At 44.6% G+C, this 17,624-nt stretch overlaps 2 protein-coding genes across 3 annotated transcripts in view; one reads left to right on the plus strand and one right to left on the minus strand.

The window, feature by feature from the left end:
- Positions 1-17,624, minus strand: part of fgf14 (fibroblast growth factor 14) — a 142,367-nt gene that overhangs the window by 49,312 nt on the left and 75,431 nt on the right. Inside the window, exon 1 of one of the 2 annotated variants that reach the window (XM_074694439.1) lies at positions 7,954-9,173. The exons of the other annotated variant lie outside the window; for it this stretch is intronic. Within the exon in view, the coding sequence (XP_074550540.1) occupies positions 7,954-8,146 (193 nt within the window). The 5' untranslated portion in view covers positions 8,147-9,173. Of the gene's footprint in view, positions 1-7,953; positions 9,174-17,624 lie in introns of those variants that run through there. 2 annotated transcript variants of the gene reach the window in all.
- Positions 1-17,624, plus strand: part of cfap97d2 (CFAP97 domain containing 2) — a 155,867-nt gene that overhangs the window by 44,762 nt on the left and 93,481 nt on the right. The gene's annotated exons all lie outside the window — the stretch shown is intronic.

Genomic DNA, 17,624 nt, shown 5'->3' on the forward strand with positions numbered 1-17,624 from the left:
TTGCCTCTTGAGGTCAAAACATATGGTTAAATGCCCTTTCTGAGCCAAAAGTAGCACTAAAGTGCACCCATGGGAGCCCAACACTCATAACAGGGGCCTCTTGGGGGCTAAGATGCACGCTAACATGCACTCCTGGAACCAAACATAAGCGCTAAACTGCTCTTTATGTATCAAATGTTGCACTGAAGTGCCCCCTTTGGAGCCGAAATGTGCACTGAGTGTTCACTTGGGCAAATACCCACACTAAAGAGCCCTCTTGGGGGCTGGATTGTGTGCTAAAATCCCCTTTTGGGTCAAAGCTTGTGCTACGGTGCCTTCTTGGAGTCAAAATTAGCGCTAAAGTGCCCTTTCTGAGTCAAAGGTTGCGCTGAAGTGCCTCTATGGGAGCCAAACCACTCATTTAAAGGCCTTATTGGGGACTAAGATGCACGCTAAAGTGCCCTCTAGGGAACAAAAATGAGCGCTTAAGTGCTCTTTCTGAGTCAATGGTTGCACTCTTAGTAGCCAAAATGTGCACAGAGTGTCCCCTCGGGCAAATACCCACATTAAAGTTTCCTCTTAGGTGCTGGAATGTGTGCTAAAGTTCCCTCTTGGGGTCAAATCATACCCTTAAGTGCCCTAATGGGTCAAAGCTCGTGCAACAGTGCCCTCTTGGCGCCAAAATCAGTGCAAAAGTTCCCTTTATGAGTGAAATCTTGCCCAAAGTGTCCCCATGGGGTCAAAACACTCATTTAAGGGCATTTTTGCACACTAAAGTGCCCTAATGGAACCACATGCGAGCTCTAAAGTGCTCTTTATGAGTAAAAGGTTGCACTGAATGGCCCTCTTGGAAGCCTAAATGTGCACTGAGGGTCCTCTTGGGGCAAAAACCCACTGGAATTTGCGCTACAATTCCCTCTTGGGGTCAAACATACGCTAAAGTGCCTTCATGGGTCAAAGCTTGCGCTACAGTGCCCTCTTGGAGCCAAAAATAGTGCCAGTGTGCTCTTTAAGAGTCAAAGGTTGCACTGAAGTGCCCCCACGGAAGCCAAAACACTCATTTAATGCCTTCTTGGGAACTAAGATGCACGCTAAAGTGCCCTCTTGGACCAAACATGAGCGCTACAGTGCCCCTTATGAGTCAAAAGTTGCACTTAACTGCCCTTTAAGGAGCCAAAAGGTGTGTGAGGTGTCCTCTTTAGAGCCAAAATACACACTTGAGTGCTTTCTTTGGGCTAAGATGTGCGCTAAAGTGCCCTTTATGAGTCAAACGTTGCACCAAACTGGCATCTTGGGGCCAAAACTGATTAAATTCCCTTTGTATTAGCCAAGAAGAGGGTAGAGTGTCTTCTTAAGGGTCAAAATGTGCACTTAAGTGCCATCCTAGTTGGAAAATTACACTTATTTGCTCTCTAGGGTGGCAGAAATCTGCTCTCAAAAACAATCTGTGGTGAGACTAGCTGTAAATTCCTATATTTTCTTACAACCCTGCCTTTCAAAGAGTCTGTGCCTGCCCCTGTTTCTGCAGCTGCTCCTCAGTTTTTGTGCTGAATACGCTGATGATACTGTGATGTTTGTCTGGTCCTGTCCTCACAGAGGACTCTGTGTAAGTGCATCCTGTTTCTTTTCATCCTCACTGATATTTTCCTCCGTGTGGTTTTTCTACAGCGTGGAGAACATGAGTTTTTGGTCAGAGCTGAGAAGCAGTGACAGAAAGCGTTATCTTTTCAGGCTCTGACAGGACGGCTGTGTTGGACAGAAGACGTGTGAAGTGTTTCAGGAGTGACGCAGCGTTTTTCTGTCCTGTCAGACGAGCCTGATGTGGTCTTCAAAATTCAAGATGGCTTTAGTTTCCAGTCTCTGAGGAATTCCCCGGGTGGAGACGGACTTTGACTCACTCCTCTCTTCTCTTACTCATTGTCTGTTTCTGGTTTCAGCTTTAACAGCAGCAGAGCTGTGTCTATTAAATGATGTTTCTTTGTTTCTGGGGGAGCAGTGCGCTGGTTTGGCAGCAGTGGGGGGGTTTCCTTGAAAGAAATGAGGCAGGAATGTGAGCGGTGCGATGTGAAGTGGTGTTGTTGTGCAGCAGAAGTCCTCTCTGCATATAAATGGACCTGTCACACAAAGGTTGTTATTGCTGTTTCTCCTCCAAAGTGGCTCCCTGCAGCTCCCTTCCTGTCTCATTTTCTGTCGTGTCATTCCTGTGCCCGCGTGAAGACACATGTTCAGCGCCGTGCAAAGCAAACAGAAACACACACACACACTCACACACACACACTGAGAGAAGGGCACAGCTGCAGTAGTAGACTGCTGTCAACCCTGCCCTGCCTGACCCACTTAGGATGTTTCTAGAATCAGAGAAGGGCTTTTCCAGCCTGCTGAGGAGAAACCCCTCTCTCTGACTCCCTCCTTCCTCCTCTGCTGCTCCTTTTATCCCAGCATCATCTCTGACATCTCAACAGCACCTCCTCAGACCCAGCAGCAGAGGAGGAGACGGCGACGCTCCGGCAACGCTCCCTCCAACAAACCGCCGCGCAGCCTCAGAGCAGTTATCTCAAACGGCGTCCTCCATCATGTGAGCCGATCTGTGTAATATGATCGAATGATCTTTGGATCTAATCTGTGAGATAATGAGAGCCAGAGCAGCCAGATTACAGACCGGCCCAGCTGGGTCTGCCTCCAGCTCACTTAACGGAGCGTAACAGGATTAACTAATCTAATCCCAGAGTGAGATCAGAGTGATCAGAGGAGCTGCTGGCAGGACGTACGGATGGGTTACAGTTAGGGACGGTTCGACACTGAGGACAGGTGACCACACCTTCACTCTTCACCAAAAATGCAAAGACAGCTAACGGATCACTAACGTATAAAACAGAGACTAACTCCTGACTCAAGCCAATAAAACAGGTTTAAATCTGGTTTATATTTCTGTGGTTACTCTGTGCTTTAGAGGTCGACTCCGCTTCAAAATGTCCTCTGTGCTCTGCAGTTCTCCTCCGAAACACATGGGGGCAGTGTGGTCTGCTTTTTTGGGCGATTTCAAGCAAAATATGTTGTTTTAAAACTGATGCATGTTGTCGTATATGGAAGAATCTAGTGATCAGAGCTTAAATTAAAATTTTTAATCTTTACAGTATGGCTGTTTTATCTGACTCAAAAAACAAAATGATGATTAATTTATCTCATTTGTATTTTATTTTCTAATAAATGCTCATACTTTGACTAAATTAAAATAAAGAAGAAAATGATATTTGCTTTTTCATTTTCAGAAAATGCTCAGCTAAATTTGTTTCATAATTCAAATGAAATTACTAAATTTGTAATGAAAATGTAACAACGGAATTGCGTTTTCAGATTACATTAAAAATTAAAATTCAGTCTTCCGATCTGTGTCTGGAAATTGTTTGACATTATTCGAATGCTTTTTTTTTTTTTAAACTGCTTGTGCTAAAAGTTTTCTATAATTCAAACCAACTCCAAAATGAATAGAAGGCAAAGTGGACAGCGCAGGAAAGTGACATCAGACTTCAGCTCAGAGTCTGGCTGCGCTATACATCCAGGACAGCAGGTGGCAGTGTGCATCTTTGACCCTGTAATACACATCAGTTTGTAAAGTGAGACTCTGTCTGCCAATTCCAGAAAGTCGCCAAGTCTCTGACGTCACTTTCCTGCGCCTCCTCTTTGCCGTTTTAGTTTCCGATTGGTCTGAATCGTGGTAACCATAGACTGTATATAGAGTGGACAGCAAGGCTCTGCCATTTATCACTGTAGGCACAGGCACAGCCATTGAAGCCAGAGTCTGGGCAGTAGAGATGATGAGGGATTCTGGGAGAATTCGAGAGTCTAATCACTTCCTGACTCTACCTCTCGACATATTTTACAATTCCCGAAAAAATACACGAGAACGTCAGCTGTCAATCATCGTTAAACGTGACGTAAAGTGTCATTTTTAACCTCATATAACTAATGAAAATGAAACTTTCCAGAAAAAAGAGGACTTGGATACAAGACAGCCAAATGATATCTTCAAATCACCACAACAATCAGACGTGAGAAACATTTCTACCAGGTGTATTAATTTTTTTAAGTTTGACCACAGCCCATCTGGAATGACTGGGGAGATGGATTTTTTGACCTATACAGCAGCCAGCCACCAGGGGGAGCAGTTTTTGTGGAGACCTCACTCCGAGCCGAGCAAGATGACGTCCATTTTTTTTAAGTCTATAGTGGTAACTTTGAGATAAATTAACCTCCATTTAGCTTTTGAGTCTAATGTCACACACCTGTAGTCTAAAAATGAAGAAGCATTTCTGTTCATGCATTTTCATTTGAATTCTGACCACTTGCAGCTTCCATAGTCTGACATCATTCAGCAACAATCGCATGGAAAGAAAGAGAGGAGATGAAACTTTAAGCCCAGAAATGTTGTCATGTGTGGCTTCACCCCGGGAGTATAAACCCAGATTTTGGGCCCTAGTTTGCACCTTTAAGCTGTTTTCAGACCAGAAAAGTCCTTCGGTCCACTTGTTTGGTCCGGACCAAAAGCGGACTTTATTTTTTTCGTTTGGTGTGGTTCGTATTCAGATTGTACTTTTTGCAAGTGGACTATATTCTGTAAACACATCCAGGTGTGTGACAATCAGTGCTCTGATTGGACAGCTCTGACAAAGGGCGGCACACAGAGTACAGACCTGGAAATGGAGGTAAACATGTGTGTTTGTGCTCTTATTAGAGCTGCTAAATCATTTTCAGTTTCAAGAGCAGCTCCCTCAAAGCAGCTTAACAACACCGTTTACAATTTAGGAACAGGAAGACCAATGATCGCAGCAAGGAGGCGCTATGCTCTGTCCTGACCCACAACATGCTAGCTACAGCGTGGCTAAACAGAAGACGGAGGATCAGGTATGAACCAAAGACGGTTAGGTTACGGTGGCTCTACAGGCCCAAAAGGAGCATGTATCCTGTAGTTAGTTCAGATGGACCTTGGTTTGTATTCAGACCTGCACCGGAGAACCACGAACCGCACCAGAGTTCGTTTGGAAGCAGACTGAGACCACCTCAAAAAGTGGGTCTGGGTCCGGTTGTTTGGTCCTCACCAGGGTTCGTTTGTGTCTATTCACACCTGCATGAAAAGTCCGCACCAGCGTGGGAAACGAACCCTGGTCCGTTTAAAGTGGACCACACAGTCCAGGTCTGAATACGCCTTTCGTCTCCTTGCTCTGACTTCCAAAGTCCCAATACCAACACCGATATCTGGACTGAGATATTAGGTGATACTGATAAATGTTTCAGCAGCTTCCGACTTTTCTGACTTCGTAAACCTCAAAAAAATAATATTTAAACTGACTGTGTTTGTATTTAATGGGATTATAAATGTGCGAATGTGTGCTGAGAAAACCTCCAACACTAACAGGTTTCACAGTCTTAACTGTTAAATTCACCTAAAGTAGAAACATGATGAATTAAACCCGAACATTAGCTCTGATTAGCTCAAATGCTCAGACTTAGCAGTAGGGCTGAACAATTTATCGTTTTCAGATCGAAATCGCAATTTTAGACAATGCAATTTTGAGATCGCCAAAACAGCAATTTTCCGAGCGCTCCTGACTGACTCAGGATCTGTTGTGTCAAGTATTATACACATTCTGTTTTACAAATTCGTAGACAATCTATATGTTAAAAGTGCTGGTAAGCAGGTCAACAACACAAAGCCTCTGTTTAGGAGTAGAAGTTGATGAAAACAGATTATTTACCATCACTATTGATCATTAAAAAATCGTGAATTGCAATATCTGCCAGAAAAATTAGATCTTTTCCTAAAATTGTTCAGCCCTACATGTGAAAATCCCAAAACTTGATTTGAAAAAAAAATCGTGAATCAAATTGAAATCACAATATCTGCCAGAAAAAATCGCAATTCAATCTTTTCTTAAAATCGTTCAGCCCTGCTTAGCAGTATTGGTGAACACAGAAGAACATAGAACTGAGATGAATAGATCAGCCCAGTCTCACTTTTTCAGTCTGTATCAGACCAGTACTCGGTTCCAGGATCCAATCAGTCTTGGATCAGCCACGCCCACTTTAAAAATGCTGTGGGCGGAGCCTCATCTGTGATATTTTCACCATCTGAGGCCAAACCCCCTGAGGCTCAGAAAAGAGAGATGTATCTGTGATCATTTCTTCTTCAAACAATCTGTCAGCTGGATCGATGCAGCCCATAAGAATAGCTAATCTAGTGTCTCTCTCAGGAGATCGATACTCAAAGCCAAAGGGAGCGCGGCCGCAGAGTACACTCAGACACCTCCTCTCCATCGTCCTGACACATCTCTGTGGGAATCTGAATTTAGCTTCAATTTATAATCACAGCCGCCCGGCTCAGAGAGACGCTCAGAGAGCTGCTCTGTTCTCTGCGGGCTCAGCTGTCAGGGGGGAAACCCGGCGTCTCCGTCTCACCTGGGAGATGGAGACAACAGAGTGTGTGTGTGTGAGTGAGTGTTATCACGGGGATATGATCGCTGGTGCATTTATTCACTCCTCAGAAACACACAATGACAAACCCCGGTCCTTCTGGGGGGCTGATATTAAATTAAGCACACCAAACAAGCCATTAGTCCCTCTTAGCTGTGTGCTCTTGTGATAATGTCGAGGATGGAGGAGAAGAAAAGTGCGCAGGGACGTGGCTTGGTAAAGATCCTCCTAACTCTCAAGTGAGGCAGGAATTAATGAAGTATTTTCCCATTAGGCCTCTCATCAAATAACAGCAGAGAAAACAGATTGTTTCTGATTAGCGCTTCAGAAAAACCAGGACAAAGCCGGCAGCTCTCCTTAATTTCTCCTCCCTGTTAGCAGCAGTGTTCCTCCTCCCGCAGGCAGCCGGGTCGTGCTGTTTGGAGCCTCACGACACAGTTCACACAGCGCCAGAGCCGGCTCTGTTTCTGTGGATCATCATCTCTTACTGAGGCCCCAAGTCGCTGGAGAAAATGGCCGTTGGAGGCGTGATACGGAGAGGTCATTTCAGGGTTACCAGATGTGGCACGGTCTGAAGAGAGGACGAAACAGCGGAGGCAGCTGCACACGGCTGATGGTGACAGACGAGGACGATTAAACCACACAAAAACATCATTACACACACACACAGGAGGATTCCTGTCAGTCACACGTCCACATGTGGCCTCAATCTGCACATTTTCACCTAAGCTGTTAAATCAGACTCAAATGAAGCTGTTGTGTGACCTGATCTCCAGGTTAAATTCTCCAACATGGCCGTGGAGTCGCAGTTTGTGTGATGCAACAGGTTTGATACCTGATGATTCCAAGAGGAGCAGCGGCTCCAGCAGCTCTCCATCACTCCCTAACGAGGGGAAACAATCAGACTAATTCCTTTCCTGAATGAATTACCCTAATTCATTTTTGCAAGAAATATTATCCTCTCAGTTGGCTCTGTTTCCAGCAGAGTAATAAGTGTTGACAGTGCTCTTTAACAATCCCGAGCTGCCACATTAAAGCAAAAAAGAGCTCATGACATTTTCATAAGTGGAGCTGAATCTCAGCTGGAGCAATCAGAGGCCAGTGGCACAGGAATGAGGACAGAAACTATGCGAGGAAAGATGATGTTTGAGAGGCGTAACCTCCACTCTGCACCTGGAGGAATGACCTTTCATCCCTCTGCTGTGATGCCTGTGCAGAGCAGCGCAGACTGTAAACACATCCAAACATTTGATAGGACTCGTCAGGAGCTGTCAGCTGCATGAGGAATCAGAGGCAGGTTATTCGGTGGAAAATGCACAAATAGAAAGCTGACTCCCACTTCATTTAACTTTTTACGCACGGAGGCGCAATTTGGCGAGTCTAATGAGAGATAAACGAGTGTGAATCATCCTATTCCTGCACTTTGACCACAGAGTTGCTGATGCAATTCTGACTCTTACAGGCCCCATGCACAAACACACTCCCTGCACACCAAAGTTCCCACACCTTGTCTCCGTAGTCTCCGCTTCCTGAGGCCGAAGATGCGCACTTTGGAGAAGATATCGACCAGGTTCCCATTGCACAGCCCCTTGTTCTTGTTGGGGCTCTTCCTCCGTCGGTTGGTGGAGGGCCGGTCCAAATGCTGCTCCCGCGCCTGCCTCTTCTGTCTGATCAACCCACTCGCGATAGCAGCAGCCATGGCTCAAAATGTCACAACTGCTCAGGTCCAGTCTGCACACCGAGCACAGACTACACAAACAGCCGCCTCTCGGAGCTCGCAGCCCGGGTCACAGTCCCATGGTGGCGGCTGAGCGGTCCGGTCCGCGGTGTCAAATGTCAAAAAGGAGATTTTTCAGGAGCTGGGGTTCTGTTTAGTCCAAACACTACATGATAACTGCGACTCCACAGCAGCTGTCATCATCATCAGTCGGGAGATTCGTGCACATGATGGAAACGATGAGATCAGTTCATGCGTAATCCCAAACATGCAGTCCTGGTGGAGGGCTCGGAGCCGGACTCACGGAGCTGGACTCACGGAGCTGTCAGAGGACGCTTCATACCTGCACACAGATGCGTTTCATTGTCTGCCTCCTGCTCAGCGGCATCGCCTCCGAAAATGTCCAACAACCGGCTGCAGCAGCGTTCTCACCGCGCGCTCACCCGCTCCCTCCTCCTCTCCTCTCCTCCTCCTCTCCTCCTCTCCTCCAGACGAGGAGTCGCTGTTTGGGTGAAGCGACGGGGACGCCCGTGCATGTGCGCCGCCAGCGAATCAAGCACACACAGGCGCCTCCTCTCAGCGCTCCAGCGGACTCCCAAGTTTGCAAGAAGCCGGAGAAAAAACCGCAACAGAGTCAGGAAAAACGGATCCAGGAGAGTCCGAAACCAAGACCGCGCTGAAAAACAACCAGAGCTGTGTTTCCAAAAGCCTCAAAACGGCTTTTCTTCACAGGAAGCGCCGAGCTGGAGCGCGCGAAAGGAGCCAGGGAGGGAGAAACACACACACACACTTACACACACTCACACACACACACACATCACCAAAACTGGTCTGGATCCAGCTGAAGTGACGTCTGCTCTGTGAGCCAGGCTGCAAACACACAGTCAAACTTCGACCCCCCAGCGACCAGGAGGACACACTTCGACCCCGTGGATCCTCCCACGGAGATCCGGGAGAAACGGTTCATGAATCACGTCCCCACGATCACACAACGACAAAAACAGGCTTTGGTCGAAACCTCACATCAACAAGTCGAACCCACTCGTTAGTCCACGCCTGAGTGGAGAAGGTGCCCTCCCCCCACGCTCACCTCCTCCTGCTGGAGGGGAATGGGCGCGGATCAGGAGATGGAGGATTGTGCTCCTCAGAATCAGCCTCTAAATGATCAAACTGTTTTATTTCTTTTCAATGAGCAGTAACGTCCGTCCCTGGAGTGTGTTTGAGTTTTTCCTCCATTTTTAGTCAGATCTGCAGGATTCATGAGAGAGAACAGAGAAAACTACAATAAACGTGTTTTTTTAAGAGGAGGGACAGAAATGTGGTTTTGTTTTATCAGCGAGCTGCAGTGAGACCCTCTCTGAGTGGTTTCAGCACCACGGACAGCTCCTCTGACTTCAGCATCCACCCTTCCTTTACACCAACATCCGCCAGAGACTCCTGGACTTGAACCTGAGCCACCAGGAGACCCACTTCCTCCCCCTCCACCTCCTTCCTCCAAATTATAACCCTCTACTTCTACAAAATCAAAGCCAGGGTGAGAAGAGGGGAAGAAGTGACCCTTTGTCTTCTTTTCTGGCTGAGCATCATCTTGGACTCAATCACAGGCTGAGGAATTAAAACTCAAGAGAGCCATCTGCTGTTTGTGTCTGTAATTAAACATTTGGGCTCATCGGGGAGAGGAGAGCCGGCTGACACGGAGCGCCTTCCTTCTGCACAGAGACGCACCTGTTGATGCCGAGCTGCAGGGAGGTGGAAACACAGGAGGGGCTGAACCTGCAGATACACGGCTAAATAAAAAGGGATGAATAATTCACACTGCAGGAGGAGGAGAAGAGGAGGAGGAGAGGAGGAGATGGATGTTGCAGCGTCTGTTGAATGAAGTGGATGTTTGCATTCCCATAAAAGGATATTTATGGTCTCTGTGTCAAAGCTTTGGTTTCTGCACCCTGCTCTCCTCCTCCTCCTCCTCCTCCTCCTCCTCCTCCTCTCCGTGCACGCGCCCGTGTCTCGTGGCGGTGCAGTGGAGCCTCCCGCTCCGCGCTGCTGGAGGAGGAGACACTGCAGTTAACGCTCCAGCCAGCAGCGGACACTGTCAGCCCAACAATGGTCCCCGCTGCTCCCTGAGAGACGAGCAGAGCTGCAGCGTTTCTGTCCCTGCACCCAGGACGTTCATGGTCTGCCTCAGAGCTGGTCTCTGGGTCTGAGGATCCAGTCCTGAGACTGCAGCCTGCAGTAAGACAGGAGGTTCAAGCTGCAGGTTCAGCATGGAGACTGATGGAGCTTTATGGGGACAGTCTGGAGTCAGATGTTACAGAGATTATTCGCAGAAAAAAACACCCTTTATGATAAATACCGATGTGGATCAGGAAGATAAGACGATTTTACATTTTATGTTACTTTGTGAATCCGTTTATGTCCAAATTAACATCTAAACACTGACTGAATTCTGAGGTTTGGGTTAAATTAACATCAAACTGAACATTTTCAGTCCCTGTGAAGTCTAAACTCATTCATCTGTCAGAGTTTTTAACAGATTCAGCTCCTTAAACGCTCCCTCCTCTGATCTTCCTGTTCCTCTGCTGAAGCTCGTACCGTGCTGCAGTTTTCCTTCGGTTAAACTGCAAAAAATGAAATCTTATCAAGTGTTTTTGTCTTATTTTAAGTTAAAAATGTCTTATTATATTCAATATGAGCCACATTCAACATATAAGTCCTGAAAAATGTCTGATTTTAAGTTATTTAAAGATAAAATGAGCTCTGAATTACTGTAAGTAAAACAAAAATCTGCCAATGGAACAAGAGAAATTTGCTTAAAACTAGAATAATGTCTTAATACAGATTATTTTAAACTTGTTGCAGCAATTCAGACCTCATTTTGTCTTCAAATAACTTGAAATCAGACATTTTTCTGCACTGATAAGTTGAATGTGGCTCAGATTGAATCTAAAAAAGACATTTTCTGCTCAAAAAAAGGCAAAAACACTTGATCAGATTTCAGTTTTTCCAGCGTTGGTTGATGTTTCTGTCACTCAGCTCCTCACAGATCGATATAATTGGGTCTTTGGTTTTCTTTTTGTTGATTTCAGGGTTTGGGTTTTCTCATGTTCTGGTTCTGGTTTGGTTCGGTCTTGTTTAGACCTTTTCTTTGCATTTGTTCTCAGTGTCTCAGCGTTTTAAGTGGATTTAGTTTCTGTTAATCTCAGTTTTTCCTCCCGTTCGATCGCTTCTTTGTCTTTATAGTCTCTGTTTCTTGACTTCTCTGTCAGTTGAGTGTCATTTGCTGTCGCTTCTTCTTGTTGTTGCTGTCATGTCATATCAATATTCCTGAGTTGTAGTTTTTCTCCTTTTTTTCTTTGCATTTTTCAAAATTTTGAGAAGGCAAAGCAAAGAAAATAGTTACACAAAATGAAAAGTAATATATCACAACCCAACTAAAAAGGAAAAAATAAATAACGTAAAAATGCAAATGATAAAATTAATAATAATAAAATTGATAATCATATATGACAACACATTTCTTTAAATGTAAATGGGATTTAGCATTCGATTCTTTGGGGGGGACGTTTATCTTCTGCATTGTTCACTTAACACAAGTTTTAAGTCATTTTATAGAATGACTAACACAACAAAAGATACTGTTAGCATTTAAACAAGTCTCTTTTGCTTTTCTTAAATGAAAGAGAAAAAGGAACACTGGAAAAATTTACTGAGCTCCAGTTGTCACTAAGAGTAACAAACCAAACACAACAAAGTGATTAAGGGATATGTCTCTAAGATCTACTGGATGGATCTTTGTAGCTCACAGGGTTTTTTTTTTTGCCAGAAAGAAACATCATTTTGACTTTTGCTGGTTTTAAGGGAGAACAAGTACAAGTTACTATGTTCCCTCCAGGTCTGTGTACATGAAACTTATTTCTTTTTTTTTAAATTGCAGCCTTTGCGATTTGAAAATTATATTCTATTACATTACGATGTCGGTTTAAAATCGATTAATTAAACAGAGTCCAGGGAGCTTAATTCATATGTTACTTAGCAGAAACCTTCTTTAGATGATGAAAATAGAAAGTGTAAATGGAAACAGTTCATGTGTACAGGAAGAAAATAACTACAGATGCCGGCTAAATCAAACATGTCATGAAATAGATGAAATGAAAAACTGAATCCTTATTTATTACTTTTAACCAGTGAATCATTTAAAGTTTTTCTCACTGTGTATTTTCCATCTTTTCTCAAAAACAGAGCTACTTTCTGATTTTCATTATAATTTTTTTCCATTTCATAAATTTCCTGTACGACGTCTTTTTATTTAGTATTTAACCAAATCGTCATTTTTCAGCCAGGGCCTTGTGATTCGTTTCATTATCGCTGCTCTAAAAACAAAAAACAAGTGAGAATTGTCTCTTTTATCTCTTTTGATAACTTAGAGAAGGACATGTGGGTCAGGATTTAGACAGAAACACAACATACAAGAGATTTCTCAAAGAGAGTTTTCCCAGAAATCCCGTAAACGACCAAAATACACGACCGTGATTTATCAGTTGTAGTTTTTCTATGTTTTTGAAGACGTGCACTAACTCCTTCCTGCAGACTGATCTGAGCTGTGCAAAGAGTGGTCAGGGTGTCCCAAACGCTGCCTTTAGTTTTCAGGATTAATAACTGTTATCACTGGGTTTGAGCCAATCAGAATCAAGTGTTTTAAAACAGCTGATATTATAAAAACAAGTGACTGTATGTGGACGTATGTAGAACTGAAGGATGTTTCTGCAAAGATCAAATTAACCCGAGGAAAGGATCAGAGAGGAGAGGCTCCAGCTTTCACTGATTCACACACACATGCAAAGCTCCACCCAGCACACACACACACACACACACACACACACTCACACACACTGATAATAAAGCCTGAGTCTTCATCTCCAGGATCCCTTCATATCAAACAGAATACAGAGCGAGCTGTCAGACACCAAACCGTGAAAAGCCTCAGGATCAGCGATCATGGCGCACGTACCTACATTTTTTTTCCTCCTGCATGTGAAGGTGTGGGCGTCCATGGCGGTCCCATTCCCCAGCCAAACCAGCCTCTAAGACCTTTGTCCTGTGACTCCCCAAACCCCATTTATACTCCCCCTTCCTGGTCCTAACGTAGTTAGTGTGAGCTGAGAGTCTGCCCCGAGCTGCACCAGCAGAAACACTTTAATTCATCCTTTTCAGTCAGCTGACAGAGAGCGGCGGCTGGATTAACATGTTTGGACACTTGGTCTGAGGCTCAGTGCAAATTAAAGACGACTAAACGCTGCCCTGAGGACATCAGGCACCAGAAACAAGCCTGTTGCATGAAAATCAGGCCTGGAAACTTCCTTTTCCTCCATGCATGGTGACACTGGGAGCACTGGGAGCACTGGGAGCACTGGGAGCACTGGGAGTGTAATATCAGCTGCTGGATGGAAAACATGGAGCATCAGACGCAGACTTGTGAAGCCTCATCAGGGTCAGAAGAGTTTAATCGAATCTGGTGGAGGGAATCACATTAGTGTTTGTTGGATGTCCCGCTGCAGAGGAAGAAGCAAATGTCACCGTCCTGAAGCGGATAAACAAGCCTCTGATTATCGCTGCGGCGGCTGCTGCTGTGCTGCAGGGCCGCCGCTTTTATCAGCCGTCCTCCACACTAACAGGGAGACTCAGCACTTCTCCGGCGTCACGGCGTGGAAGAATAAGAGAAGGAGCCTGAATCAAATCAGCCGGCTTTATCAAAGAGACACTTAATTGAATTTGTGATGAGCCGTGATTTTACACGGCTGGGATTTATGTCGTTTCCTTTTTTCCGCCTGTCGTCTCTTCCCCTCTGTGCTGGTTAATCGCTGAGTATCATTAGTCCATCCACACAGGCAGGAACACAACACGGACTGCAGAGTGTGTGTGTGTGTGTGTGTGTGAATTGTTTTGATGGGGCTAATAAAGGAGCTAATCACAGAGTGGAGACGGACGGGTGGACATCAAGGGGCACATAAGGTGAGGCTGAACCGACAGTGGTGAGGCCTGCAGGACGGCGAATTGAGACATAAGACACAATTTCCCAGATTTTCTTAAAGGGGACATATGATGCTTGTTTCTCCTTTTCACTATACCAGACTAAGATGTCTGTAAAGCATTTCTGCCTCAGTACAAGTCATTTAGTTCCTTCATTTCCCCACAATAGCGTTCTCAATATCCTCAGTTTAGGCCATTCTGAAGATCTCGGTGAAACGCTCCGTTTGGAGAATGACCTCCAGTAACCTCGCAACGTCACAGCCCTTTGTGCTCTGATTGGTCGGTTCTATCAGAGGGGCGGAGGGGGTAGAGCCAGGGGGCGGTTTTTGCAGCAAGGCAGTATTTACAAAATCGCCATATTGGATGGAGCAGACCGAGCGAGTTTGCTGTTTGCAAAAACTTCAGCGTAAGGCATTGATGGCACTAATAAAATGGCAGAGTGTAGGATACGTCCTTTTGAATTGGACCCCGAGTCAGACTCGGACGGTTCTGCAGCTCAGGAGGAAGAAAATCCACCTGGACACAGATCATCTCAGGACGCTTCAGTGTGGTGAGTCAAAGCGGTACTGTAACATGTATAGTTTATACGTGGAAATATAGGCAGACTTCACCAATAAACTATTTCTATAACAGGGCTCCATCCTGCTCCTTCACTTTTCTCTGTCTGTTTTATCCATCATGCTGAAAGTGTCGTCTAAAGATCACCTCTACCGTCAGTTACTCACTATGTTATTACCGCAGCATTATTGTGGTCCAGGTTCACAGTGCATGTCAGAACAAGCATGCAAATATCACAGTCTCTCAAGTATTACCACGTCTGCTAAAACTACAGTGTTTTAACTGCTAATTCACCATGTAAAGCCGAGCTGCTCAGCAGAGCAGAGGCCCTGCATCCAGCACTCAGTCAGTCGGCTCTTGGTGGGTGTATCCCTCGGTGGTGGTTGTGTGACTAACTGACATCACAGAGGAGGAGCTGCTTTATCAGATTACTCCAATAAAAAGAAAGGATCCTCGTGTCGTCACCACGGTCGAAATCTCGCGGCCAAATGACAATGACCTATTTTCAGAGGCATCAAATCTCGTTCTAGGATATCAGAAAAAATACAATATCTCATTTTTTGAAAATTCAGGGGGTGAAAGGTCTTGTTTTCAAATTTATTTTATTATATGTAACTATTAAATCAGGGATCAGCATGATATGTCCCCTTTAAAGCAAAGGGGACATTCTATAAACGCGGTGCCTTTTGTGTCCCCAGCCTAAATCCAGCTGTATTTTCCAAAAATAATAGCCAAAATATATATATATTTTAGTGAAATTTCACTAATTATCTGTTAAAAAAACAAGGATATAACTCATAAAACTTAAAGTTTTTTTAAACACCATTTAAAAAATTTAAAATGTCCCCAGTGCCCAAGAAAATTATGTTGTTGTTTTTTTTCTCCTATATATTTCTGGATATTTTTATTCAGCTATAAGGGGTTCTTTATATATTTGATAATTTCATCAGCAAAAAAATATATTTTTGTCTAAAATTGCAGTTTAATATTTGTCCCTGGATTTAGTGTCCACTGTGTTGTTGCATTTAAAGACTGACCCAAAGATGATGAGGATGATAAACTAGGAGTAGCAAAAAATATAAAAAGGAAGAAAGAGAAGAAGATAGAAAAGGAGACAAATAGAAGAAGAAGATGAAGACAGGAAGGAGAGCAGGTGAGCTAATAAATGAGCGTGTATCATCACCAGAGGAAAATCCCCCAGGGTATGATGGTAAAATGTTTCCTGGCTCCTCCTCCTCTCCTCCTCTCCTCCTCTCCTCCTCTCCTCCTCTCCTCCTCTCCTCCTCCTCTCCTCTCTGTGATGGATTTGAAAAGGTTAGACAAAAAGTCCCCGGAGGTTCAGGCCCAAACGAGGCGCCGAGCTGCAGCATTAAGTTCCCGCTCACAGACCTTTAAGAGGCCGCTCCATCATCTCACGCAGAGGCTCCGAAAACCATCTGAAGGTACGACACGCCATCCCCACCGGGGGCACTAAACACGCCACCAGAGAGTACTATGGCCACATTAGCACACGCCTCTCTCCTGTGAGCGTGATGGAGAGTGGCCCCGCCCCCTGGGACAGAGAGCGGAGCGGCCTGAGGTGGAGCCCCCACAGAGACATTAATGAAACACAGTTTGAGCTGCTGTCACAAAGAAAACCAGGCTAGATCAACCCCTCAACAAAATGAACTGCTGTGTATGATTTTATGACTCAGAGAGGAGGGACTACAGGAAGTGATGTCACTGATCTTCTTTAAAATGAGACTTTCTGATATCTGGTTCTGTGGGGTAACTTCATGAAGAAGGTCAATTTGGGCAGAAACAGGAGAGATCAACACGTCCAGAGACAAATTAGCATCAACAACAACAGGAGATAAACTGATCCCAGGAGAAGCTGAAAGAACAATTAAGAATGAGGGATGGCTTTAAAGGCAGCCACCAGCCAATCACAGAAGAAGAAGAGTCAGAAGAAGAGCCAGAAGAAGAGTCAGAAGAAAAGCCAGAAGAAGAGTCAGAAGAAGAAGAGTCAGAAGAAGAAGAGTCAGAAGAAGAAGAGTTAGAAGAAGAAGAGTCAGAAGAAGAGTCAGAAGAATCAGAAGAGTCAGAAGAAGAGTCAGAAGAAGAGTCAGAAGAAGAAGAGTCAGAAGAAGAGTCAGAAGAAATAGAGTCAGAAGAAGAAGAAGAGTCAGAAGAGGAGTCAGAAGAAATAGAGTCAGAAGAAATAGAGTCAGAAGAAGAAGAGTCAGAAGAAGAAGAGTCAGAAGAAGAGTCAGAAGAAGAAGAAGAGTCAGAAGAAGAAGAGTCAGAAGAAGAGTCAGAAGAAGAAGAGTCAGAAGAAGAAGAGTCAGAAGAAAAAGAGTCAGAAGAAGAGTCAGAAGAAATAGAGTCAGAAGAAAAAGAGTCAGAAGAAGAGTCAGAAGAAGAAGAGTCAGAAGAAGAGTCAGAAGAATCAGAAGAGTCAGAAGAAGAGTCAGAAGAAGAGTCAGAAGAAGAAGAGTCACAAGAAGAGTCAGAAGAAGAAGAGTCAGAAGAAGAAGAGTCAGAAGAAGAAGAGCCAGAAGAAGAGTCAGAAGAAATAGAGTCAGAAGAAGAGTCAGAAGAAGAAGAGTCAGAAGAAGAAGAAGCAGCAGCAATGCGGATAAAGATACTAATGTTGCATTTCGACATCAGGAACTTTCTCCAGGAACCTTGTCAAGCTCTGTGAGCTGAAGGTCTCTAATTGGTGAAGCTCCCTGAGTGTTTATATTCCCCTCCCATCTCCAGCTGTGATGGGCTTGGTGTAGTACCCCCTAAACACTCCTAGAAATGTGCAAATCCTAAATATTGGAATAAAAAAAACAATATGGAAATGCCACAATTTTGAAAAAATTCTCAAATTTAGGTAAAAAGTTTTCAA

Source organism: Halichoeres trimaculatus, unplaced genomic scaffold, assembly GCF_033239565.1.
Source record: "Halichoeres trimaculatus isolate MK-OKI-2021-1 unplaced genomic scaffold, fHalTri1.1 fHalTri1_scaffold_19, whole genome shotgun sequence".
Classification (NCBI taxonomy): domain Eukaryota; kingdom Metazoa; phylum Chordata; class Actinopteri; order Labriformes; family Labridae; genus Halichoeres; species Halichoeres trimaculatus.